The sequence below is a fragment of the Dromiciops gliroides genome, chromosome 3 (genome assembly GCF_019393635.1).
Source record: "Dromiciops gliroides isolate mDroGli1 chromosome 3, mDroGli1.pri, whole genome shotgun sequence".
In the NCBI taxonomy this organism is placed as follows: Eukaryota; Metazoa; Chordata; class Mammalia; order Microbiotheria; family Microbiotheriidae; genus Dromiciops; species Dromiciops gliroides.
This window is the reverse complement of record NC_057863.1, coordinates 443,688,205-443,700,350: the sequence shown is the minus strand read 5'-3', so window position 1 is coordinate 443,700,350 and position 12,146 is coordinate 443,688,205. Positions and strand designations below refer to the sequence as shown.

Below are 12,146 nucleotides of genomic sequence, written 5' to 3'. Positions count from 1 at the left end.
GAAATAATCAGAGAAACTTTTACCAGAGAGGGAACAACCAAGGCAATTAAAGGCCTTATTATCAACATAATCAGAATAACTTTAGAAGATCCAATCAGGAAGGTATAGAAGGACAGAATCAGGGCAATTATAGGCCTTATTATCGACAAAATCAAAATAAATTTCCACAGTTTCCTCATGTGAGTAAACTTCTTAATATGCAGTGCTACACACACACACACACACACACACACACACACACCCTACCACCACCACCACCAACAACAACAACAACAATAACTTTACATATACTCTTTTTTTCAAGTAAGTTCTCAATAATATCTATGAGATCAGACTTACCTCTTTATTTTAGGATCTCTAATGCAAGACTCTCATTTTTTCAATTTTAGATTATTGTAAATCTTCTCTCTGCCATCCATAATCCATCTCTTGCACCGATCACATTACTCTTCTTTTGAAAAACCGTCAGTGGCTTCCTGCTGCCTATAGCAATTGTTTTTAACTCAAATAGAAATGGGGCTGCTAAACCATATGTAGGGATTCCTGTGGACTGAATGACTTAGAAAATCACATATTAACATGGTCTATGTCTATTGCGTGTTTATTCTGTTAAACATTTCCCAATTACATTTAAATCTGGTTCTGAGAGCAATGTGGGCTTGATACCTTGGACCTACAGAAAACATAGACTCTTGTATTTGGCCTTTGAGATTCTCACAACCTGGCTAGAGCCTACCATATAGCCTTATATACGTTATGTACTACCTTATATACCTTACAGCAGGTAAGTGGGCCTGGAATCAGGAAGACCTGAGTTTAAATTCAGCCTCAGACACTAGCTGTGTGACCTTGGGCAAATCATTTAACCTCTGCTTGCCTCCGTTTCCTCAACTGTAAAATGGGGATAATAACATTACCAACCTCCCAGGGTTGTTGTGAAGTAGGTCCTTAATAAATGCTTGTTCTTTTTCCCCTCCCTTATCTCAGCTCATACTGTTCCCCTTTACACATTCTATATTCCAGTCAAATAAGGCTTTTCCTTCCTCCCCGTTATTTTTCTGCACTCTCCCATTAAAAAAATTTTTTTTCTTTGCTCTACTGGCCCCAGGCCTAGATTCCTACCTGTTTTCTGTCTGTTTAAATAATTTTCCTTAAAGGTCCTGATGAGCTGCCTCTCTAATGAAGCCTTCCCTAAGATTGTCTCGTGTCATTGCTCCATCAGCTGAGAGTGATAATGACTTAGATTTTTTTCATAGACCTTTGCTTAGATCCTTCCTTTTTGTCTTATTACTCTATTCTTTATATCACTGCTCCATCACTTTACCTTTTTTAAATAGTAAGCTCCTTAAGACCAGGTTCTATGGGTTAGGTATTTTTGTTGTTTTTTTTTTTGTGGGGCAATGGGGGTTAAGTGACTTGCCCAGGGTCACACAGCTAGTAAGTGTCAAGTGTCTGAGGCCGGATTTGAACTCAGGTACTCCTGAATCCAGGGCCGGTGCTTTACCCACTGTGCCACCTAGTTGCCCCCTATTTTTGTTTTCTTACATCTACCATGCAAAGGTATACCTTTCATGGTAGATATTTATAAAGGTTGTCAATTAAAGTACAATTTCAGTGATGTTCTCTGCGACATCCACTGGAATTTTTATGGCAGAAGTCATTCTCACAATTCATGGTTAGATTGTACATTGTGAAATTCTTCGCATGTTCTTATCTTGCTTCCCAAAGTATTCAAATAGCTTCAAACCTAGAAGCGAGGTTGTCCCACTCTCTGATCCAATATAATATAATCAACGGCTTGATTAAATTTAATTGTACCGTATCATTAATCTAAAGTATCTGTGCCTGAATGGAAATGAAAATCAACATTATACCTAAAATAACCCCTAAGCAAGGCCTCGAGGATCCCATAGACAATGACTGCTCTAAAAATGAAGTTGTAAACCAAAAACCTTAGCAGGGAGACTGATAAGAAGAGAAATCATCCTTGTTGCAAAAATACTGACAGATTTCTTTGAAGGTTCCTTACCTCACCATTGTAGCATGCAACAAAATTCTTACAGGTCTAACTTCACATTGAAATAGTGAAATATCAAGAATTCAGTATATTTGCTTCAGTTATTTTTTTGGTATGGTTTGTTGGTGGTGATGCCTGGCTAAATTAGAATTGCTCACTGCAGCAATTGGAGTGAATGTTCCCTGGAAAATTTTTTTTAAATGAACAACAGACTTGATCGGTTTCTCCTGCCTATTTCATTACCTTCATTTGTCATCAAATCTTTGTCCAAATGATTGTATGGTAATCTAAGTGTCTCTACTTGATAAGGAAAAATAAAGGCCATGCATAAGACTTATAAGCCCAAAGGAGATTTATTAAAAGATAGTCTTTACATTCACCTGGAAATAGGAGTGGGATGCTATTAGGACTCCAGATTGACATCCAGATTACAGCAGTTCCAAAAATGGCTTCTTTTCTTTCCTTTTTCCTTAAGAAAAGTCCCACTTCTGACATGTTATAGATTCTAATTCTAGGGGGTTCTAGGATAGTGATTAATTGAGAGCAAGGCATTACCTGATAATTACCTGTATATCTACTTACAGGTGTACGCTTTAGGATCTCTGAGCATAGTAACTGGTTGAGAGGAATGAGATTATAGAACTATCATGTTTACTGATTTTTATTCAAGGTGACCTAAGAAAGGGGATATACAGGGTCTTTATCCATGATGTCAGTTGCTAGGTAGCTATCCAAGTCCCATATTTAAGAAATTAACATTGGGAAAAGGAGAGACCTTCTCGGTTGATTTTAGGGTGGAAGCAAATAGCAAGAATCAACACTATGAAACACATGACAGTTATCTGGCCAGTACCAGAGAATGACCTTGGGTTGTTCTTTCAGATGAAAAATCAAAGGTCTTATCAAATTGTTTTTGAGGGTTTTTTTCTGCCTTGTAATTCTGTGTGTGAAAGACTAGCTCTGATTATATAGGATGGGGGAGGATAAACTTCCGGAATATTGAAGACCCTAACAAAGCCTCATTAATATTATTCTTTATCCTTCATTTTCAAAGAGGACGTATAACATCAGGGAGTGATGACTTATGTGTGAACTGGATTTAAGTGAGTCAGAGTTGCACAAAGTCATCAGCCTCACCCTCTCCCTGAGTCATCAAAGTCCAATGGCAAGCTAAGGGTCAAGATGACTGCTGATGGCCCGGAATGCAGTGGATGACCTTAGAGTCCTTGATGTCTGACCAAACTCTGTACCCTTCCCAGAACCTATTTAGCTCATAAACTTTTTGTTGTTGTTCAATCGTGTTCTACTCTTCATGACCCCATTTGGGGTTTTCATGGTAAAGATACAGGAGTTGTTTGCTCTTTCCTTCTCTAGCTCAATTTATAGATGAGGAAATTGAATTAAACAGGGTTAAGTAACTGGCTTAGGGTCACACAGCTTCTAAGTGTCTGAGGCCAAGTTTGAACTCAGGTCCTCCTAACACCTAGCACTCTCTCTCTTCACTGTGCCACCCAGCTGCCCCACTAATAAAACTATAGAAGCCAAATATTATAGAAAGCATTGGTAGCACTTAAAGTTTTGTACGTCCTACCACACTGGAACAGGAGTAAGATTACTAGTTTTTACTATCCAATACCTTACCAAGGATGAGATAAGAATAAAAGATAGGTCTGTAATTCATCTTAATTTTATATATATAGGGGCAGCTAGATGGTGCAGTGGATAAAACACCAGCCCTGGATTCAGGAGGACCTGAGTTCAAATCTTGCCTAAGACACTTGACACTTACTAGCTGGGTGACCCTGGGCAAGTCATTTAACCTTCTTTGCCCTGAAAAAAAAAGAGATAGATAGATAGATGTATATGTATATGTGTGTATGTATGTATATATATACATATATATATAGTTTTATATATATATAGTTTATATATATATATAGTTTTGTCAGTAGTAAGGTTTCAGTTACTCAGATAATCCAAATCCTTAATGAGCCATGATATTCAAGTGACAACAAAACGAACTGTTATCAGGATTTAGAAAAACAAACAACTTGTAGGAGATGCTTTGGAGTTGGTACACATTTGTCCCAATCTCTGCATTTACAATAGATAACTGGCATAATATTGGAACATTGCAACATAATAAATCACACACACACACACACACACACACACACACTCCAAAAAGATGCAAATGTGCTCATTATACTGAACTTCCCATTCTACAAAAGTAAGAAAACAGACTAGTTGCCTGCAGTGCATCAGTGAGGAGAATTTCCACACTGAGAGTTGTAGAAATGCCGGTGCGATGCTAGGTCAGGACAATGCAGTTTATTCTGATTTTTTCTGTTTTAGTAATTTAAATGACGATTATAATGCCATCTATTACTTCTGTATGAGAAACTGCATTTATAAAGTTTATTGTCCTCATTTCAAGTATTGTAAAAAAATTTTACCCATTTTCAACTTCTTTATAGTATAAATGTCTATCCACGTATCCATTCTATTACATAGTATAAAACACGCAAAACTGATTTGACCAGTACTTGTAAATTAACCAGAGGTACTTCGTTTCAGATTGTTCCTGTACTTACACGATTAATATCATTTTCTATCTCTTTTTAAGAATGTATGGCATTTTCTCTTCTTAAATACTAAGATAATGAATTTTCAGTATAGATTCCATGAGAAAGAGATCATTTCCATGGTCCATTTTGCTATGACCAAGTATTTGTTGTATAAGTGCTTATTACCAGCGACATCAGTTTGCATTTTCTTTGTTGCTTAGGGGATACATTGGGAATTTTTTTGCAAGTAAAGCTAGGCATTTTATAGCATTTGGAAAGTTTTATGTTTCTTTGACATACATATACTGGTTTTCATTAAGTGTACTTTGCATAATTGAATTGTGTACGTTAACATTATGGTTAGCAACCAAATGGTGATTTATTAATGAGGTCTTTTTGTAATTTTTTTCAGGCTCCAAGAATGCTAGAAGTAATTGGCCCTGAAGGTATTTTAAATAAGTTTGTATTTGTCTTGAATGAAAAACATTTAATTGTTTAGAAACATTTGAATGATTTACTGTTTAAACTTGTAAAGATATATTTTCAATCCACTCATTTTCTTCAACTGAAGCCCCATTCTGATGTCTCTTATTGGCATGGAGAAACTGTAGGTTCTCAAAGGCTTATGACAGTGTTCATTCATTCATTCAATAAGCAATTATAAAATGCCTGTGGTAGGTGCTAGGGATACAAAGACAAAAATGAACGGATCTTGCCTTTGAGGAGTTTATTATATTCTATTTGTAGAGTATAATATCTGACTGGTTCTACTAAGATGAAAAAACTTCAAGTATAGACCCAGTGATAGACTGGACTGTGTTATTGCTTGAGGACCAGCCCCGCTAAGTTGAAGGAGACCAGTTTACCAGGTTGACTTCAGAGTGATTAGTTTTTTTGTTAGCAGCAACCCTTAAAGATCATCTAAGTTACAGGGGGTCTGTGTACCCCTGACAAAATTGTAGCTTTTTGAAGTGCTAACATAAGTTATAATGTATAATATTGTAATTATATTCTCATATATTAAATAAGTTATCCAATAAGTGAACATAATTTTTTCATGATTTAACATAAATACCCTACATTTTTAAAAGGTTCTACACTTCCTCTCATTTGTAAACCAAGACCTTTGTTTTTCTAGAACTAGCAATGATAGTGGAAGGAAGGAGGTTTCCTTTTTCCTTTAGTTGACCTCATCATACATGAGATTTTGATGTATAAACAAGGTGGTACATCTATATGACTTGATTCCTTTATGAAGTAAGACCACTTCTCTGATTAGGTCAAGAAGAGTATAGCTGAATTGGCTGATCAAGCAAATTTGCTTCTAAATTGATGAGTTTCAGAGTTTGAAAGTTCAAGGAAGTTGTGGAGGAGACTCCTGAGTCAACAATATGATGTTTTTAAAAATTCCAAGAGCCATAGTTTCTGGGTAATTTAATTATTTTATTAATAATGCCAGCATGTTATCAATAAAAGGATGGTCATTTGACCATCTCTCTTAGACCAAAGAGCCCTAATGGCAGTGGGTTCACAGTTTATATGCGATTTGAAGAGTAGGTGTTCAATCAACTCTGGTTAATCCAGTGGGAGGTGGACTATATTAAAATTAGGGTCTTGAGGTACCTGACATGTGTCACCCAAATCTTGGTCAAAGAGACATCCATTTCCATATCACTTGTAAAGGCAAAAAGGAGAATTGATATTTGCCCAGACCTGTATGAGCAAACAGAATGAGCAGGAATACAGCCATTAGCCCAAACTTGGAATTTCTTTTACTGTCTGACTAGATCTTAATGTGGGTAAATCTTTAAGAGAGATTTCCCACACTGGTTGGTTTGGGATGAGGAAGTAGAAAAGGGGAAAAACATTATTCCTAATACAATAATTAGTTATTAAATCCAAGAGAGAAATATTCATTTCTTACAGTACCAAGAAGCCTCAAGGCCAGGGCGGGGTGGGGGGGGAGGAAGGATTTTCTCCTCCCCATCCCCCATCATCCATCTCACAAGAACTACTACATCTATCAGAGAGCAGAGACATGCACATTCCTGATAGATTCTAGGTACAGAGAGATAGTCACCCAACAATGAAAATAAATTCAAGAAGCAAAATTGCTAGCAGTCAAGTGTCAGTCTGTGGAGCAGAGCAGACCCTGAAAATCTAATGTAAGGATTTTGCAAAGAGAGGAAGAACTTATAGGATATATAGTACTAGGAGTGGCCTTTGCCACATGTGTATCCTACATATAAATTTATTCCTCCCTGCCATAGTACTCCAAGTCTGAAGCTACTCTTCCCATGGATGCTATGTGTATTTGTGGAAGAGTGTGTTCCAGGTTTATAGGATGGGAAGCAATGGGGGAAGGGGACATTTTATATGGACTCTTTGTACTATGGCATCTTAGCAAATGCTAAAAGCTAATTGTATTTATTGACTGATTGTTAATGGGAAGCACACTGGTCAGGATTTATGTGCTTTAGTGGTAGGAATACAACCCCACAGGGTACCCCTAGAACCTGAAATAGTAACTGCCCTTTGAGGACTCAATTTGCAAGTGTAAGTTGGGGGAAGTAACGGAAAGGATGTCTTACAGTATTGCAAAGGATTTATCGTCAAAGATTCTTACAGAGGGAACCTTGCTCATGAAATTATTAAACTTTTCATTTTTTCAGCCTAAAAGTAGCAGTAGAATTTTAGAGTTATTGGATGAGATAACTATAAAGTGGGCCAAAAGTCATAAAAGGCTTTCAATATTTAGTCTCTCCTTTATTTTTTGTTTTTAATTTTCAATACCAAATATCATATGCAGTATATATCAGAAATGAATTTATATTATGTGTGAAAAATAAAATCTTTGTAAATGGCAAAAAATAATTCTCAAAAAGTTATTAAAACCATGACTTTTGGTCCACCCTGTATTAAAATTGAGTCAGCAGCTAGGTGGTGCAGTGGATAGAACACTGGCCCTGGATTCAGAAGGACCTGAGTTCAAACCCGGCCTCAGACACTTAACAATTACTAGCTATGTGACCCTGGGCAAGTCACTTAACCCCAATTGCCTCACAAAAACAAAACAAAAAAAAAATTGAACCATCAAATTTAGAAAAATAGATTGTTCAATGGAGAGACCTTAGGGCAAAGGTTTCTTAACCTGGAGTCCACGAACTTGTTTTTAAAAATATCTTGATAACTATTTCAGTATAATTGTTTAACTTTGATATCTCATAATATTATAGCTTATGTACTTAAAAACATTATTCTGAGAAGGGGTCCTTAGATTTCACCAGACTTACCAAAGGAGTCTATGATATAAAAGAGTAATCTAGTCTGATAATTCTCTTACTTTAAAGATAAAGAAACTGAGACTCACAGAGACTTGCCCAAGGCCCTACCTCTCCTGGCTTTGAAGCTAGTGGTATTTTCACTGCATGTCACTCAGGCACATAAAAGGTCACATTAAGGAGGTAGATTCAATCAGACAGGGAAGGTCCCAATGAGATAATAAAAGAACAAAAAGATAACTAACACATATGAAAACATGTAGTTAGAAAAATATAAAACACAGAACTCAATATTTTAATGCAGAAAAAAATCACTTATTTTTTATTCTAAAATGGGTCAGCCATTGCTTAAAAGATGGTGAATAAAACTTTCTTCATAGAATCTGGACTGATGGAAAATGCCTTACCTTAATTTGGAAGATAAGAAAGTCATATTTAAAATAAAATTAATATATTTGCACTTTTTTGCACTTTAAATATAACTTTCTGATTTTTTTTTTTGGCGGGGCAATGGGGGTTAAGTGACTTGCCCAGGGTCACACAGCTAGTAAGTGTCAAGTGTCTGAGGCCGGATTTGAACTCAGGTACTCCTGAATCCAGGGCCGGTGCTTTATCCACTGCGCCACCTAGCCGCCCCACTTTCTGATTTTTTTAAAGTTGAAATTCCAGTACATTAGAAAGCCTATTTCTGTACCAATATATGTTATAATAAGACATTTCGGAAGAGATAGTTGCTCTGCTGAAACTTGTTCCATTCCACTTTCTCTATTAATATTCTTCCTTCAGCAGTCTAGAAACCAGCTTGGTTTAAGCATATTTGTTTTAAAAACTGTCTTTTTTCTTTTGCCTTAGTACTTTTGCTCTCTCTTCCTTTTTTCACAAATTGTATATTCCCATGCCTAAGAAAAGGTCTCTCTGTTAACACCAGTCTTATCTAAGTAACCTTTTAGGTAACTTTTAAATTCATGTCTTTCCTTATTTTATATAGCAGGATGTTTAAATTCAGAAATTGGGGAAATATCTGAACCTAGCCAAAATCCTGAACTTTTAAAAAGTACATTAAGCTTGTTCTTCCTATTTGCTAATGTATATACAACTTCATCCATTAAGAAAGGGAGAGGACCATCTCATAAAGTGGTTTTCCCCAGCTGGGAAACTGCTGAATAAAACTTGGAGCAAATCTTGCCTCCTAAATTGAATAAGTGATTGTATTTCACAGTATTCAAAGACTCACAGTTGTGTGGTCAGTCAGTTGTTTCAATATCAACCTCACCAGCCAAGTGGTATAGTAGTCCATTCACTTACTATGGGGTGTTAGTTTGGTGTTTACTGGATGCTATCCTTTTTTCCCTTCTCTCCACTTTTATTTTACTCTTGTATTTTCTTTCTCCTGGTGCTTCTCCCATCCCTCTTAGCTTTTGTACCAAAAGACTAATATTTTGTAGTCATTGATAGTCAGAGTGCTCTTTTCTTTGTAAACGACAGACTGACCTCATCACATGCCTTCAGGTATAATCTTTGGGTTTTCACCACTTTTTGGTTATGTTATATTTTGTTGTTTCTGGGTGTTGAAAAACTGCTTTGCCTCCAAATACTTTTTTATGTAAAGGGGGTTAATTTGAGGTTCCTAACTATTTTTCAAGGCTATTATTACTTAAGTCTGAATGCAAGATACCTGAAGATTTACTAAGATTGGGACTGATGAAAAATCTGCCACTAAAAATTAACATTCCACCCTTAAGTAGTTAAATATACTAAACATTGTGGTAAAATGTTCCTAGTTCAGATTTTGATTAGGTTCAATTACTTTGAGAAAGTATAATGTCTAAATACTAAGATAAGTCAGCTCCATAGAAGTCTTACTATGCCTTGGCCTGTAAGGAAGTAACCTGGATTCTTGAAGGTTCTGCCAGCAGAGTTAGGATAAATTCTGGCAAGTTTTACCTGACTGGAAAGACTTCAAGTAAAATATTAACAACTGACTGCCAAGTGATGGATTTTCTTTTACTTCTAGTAGGTAGGTCTTTGGGCATTTCAGTTAGTTTTTCTTTTATGTATTTATTTGCTGTGATATTCAGTGTGTGTGTATTTACTATTGATATTATTTTGGGTGTCTTGAAGCATAACTTAGTTTCCCTCTATGTCTTTCTTGAAGGTATCTTATTTTTTTTAGTGTTGCTTTATTCAAAATCCTAATGACAATTGATTTTTAAAATTCAGCTCAAATATGATAGATTTTACTTCAGCCCCTCACCTTAAATGTAACTTTATAGTATAAGTGCTTTCAATGTTTCTGGATAATCTTCTTGTATGATTTCTTAGAATTTCTTATTTCTAGAATATCTCTTTGTTTTATCATGTTGTTTTCCAGGATACTGATAGTTTGGCTCTCGTGTCAAGCTCTGTCTTAAGGTCAGTTTTTACTTTGCTTAATAGAGGCTTCACATGTTCTTCCAGGTTTGCTGGTTCAATTCTTTTTGACATTTTTTTTCTTTCTTTTGGCATTTTAAAAAATTCCATCTGTCATCTTTTTCACAGAATCTACTGTTTATGATTTTTTCCTAGCATATGTTCTAAGCTGTTTATTAATCTTATATTCTTCCTTAAAAGACTGTATCACCAGTTCCTCATAGTTGTTAGACCAAAGCTTCTTAAACTGTAGGTCACAACCCTATATGTGGTTGTGGAACTGAATGTAGGGGTCACAAAAATTTAGCAACAGTAAAGGATTATGTATACCTATTTTATATACATATATACCCAGGGTCAAGTAAAAATTTCTCTGGTGAAAAGGAGTCATGGGTGGAAAAAGTTTAAGAAGCCCTGTATTAGATCATCCTTTATTTCTCTCATTAACCTAAACCACTCTATAGGTTGTTGTCATTTTTTTGTCCTTTCTTCTGGTGTCTAGTTTAATAGTTTTAAGTACAATTTCCCCCCTTCTGGAGATATCTTGTTCCTTTTGTCTTGGCAAAAATACCACTTTCTGCTTTATAGCAGGCTACTAAATATATTTATTAAAGTAACACAGAAGACTTAGACACACATTGCTATGGAGTGGTCCCCCTTTTTAGGGCTTGAAGAAAGCTTATATACATATTTCAGAGACTGTAGTAAAGGATATCAATCAACCAAAGCAGAACTTGTGAACCTGTTGGTGAACAGACCTTTCATTAGAGCCTAACCATAGCTCAGTGTAGTCTCCTCTGTGGATTGGAGATTTGTTTGGTGTGAGTTACTGAAATTCAATGTGGCCTTTGTAGAAGGTACATCATGCTTTCTGTTGACAGCATCCCCAGTGTGCAAGAGAACATCCACAAAAGCACAGATGTTAGCTCTTGAGTTCTTACTTATCATCCTACCATTGCCAGAGTTTCTCACAGTCTTGCCATTTCCCATACAATCTGTGCTGTAAAGTAGATGTCTACCACTACTGGTAGACACATACAGATCTGTGACTGGAGCAATGTCTGCTATCTTACAAGGGATGACTTCAATTCATGCCAATCACTATAAAAAATTACAAATACATATCCAACAGAACAATATTTGGCATTAGAAAAATCATTCTGTACATTTACAAACATCTCAGGGCAAGAGAGGTGAAGAGAGGAGATGACCTGCCTTATTTTACCTTTGTAGGCTTCCCAATCTGTCTCGCATATAGAGCAATTCAAACGATATTTCTGGGCTTACGAAAAAGAAATTTTAAGAAATTAATTTCCTCTAATGATTTTTAATTATAATCCTTTTCCCTTTGCTCATGATTATACTCAAATTAAGTTTGGCTCTGTGGAGGAGGATGACCCAAGGCTCAGAGCTCTGTCCCTCCCACAAGTTAATTTATGGACTAAGGTTCATCTAATGTGTTTCTTTAATGAAATCACATTCTACATCAGCATTCTTTTTTTTTTTTTGGGTGAGGCAATTGGGGTTAAGTGACTTGCCCAGGGTCACACAGCTAGTAAGTGTCAAGGGTCTGAGGCCAGATTTGAACTCAGGTCCTTCTGAATCCAGGGCCGGTGCTCTATCCACTGAGCCACCCAGCTGCCCCTACATCAGCATTCTTGAGCAAAAAATATCACTTAAACCTTGATATATACAATAATTAGTAGATGGTTGATTTTTATAAGAAAATTATTTTACCCCTATATTTCCATCACCATCAAATTAAGGATAAAAAGTGACAGTGAGGAACAGCTAGGTGGCGCAGTGGATAGAGCACCAGCCCTGGAGTCAGGAGGACCTGAGTTCAAATCCAGCCTCAGACACTTAACACTT

General features: G+C 36.2%; 1 protein-coding gene across 3 annotated transcripts in view; it reads left to right on the top strand.

The window, feature by feature from the left end:
* The window catches only part of ERICH2 (glutamate rich 2), an 86,915-nt gene that overhangs the window by 29,461 nt on the left and 45,308 nt on the right, over positions 1-12,146 (top strand). For all 3 annotated transcript variants that reach the window (XM_043993135.1, XM_043993133.1, XM_043993134.1), the window contains one exon: positions 4,997-5,030. In XM_043993135.1, coding sequence (XP_043849070.1) covers positions 4,997-5,030 — 34 coding nt within the window. The remainder of the gene's footprint in view (positions 1-4,996; positions 5,031-12,146) is intronic.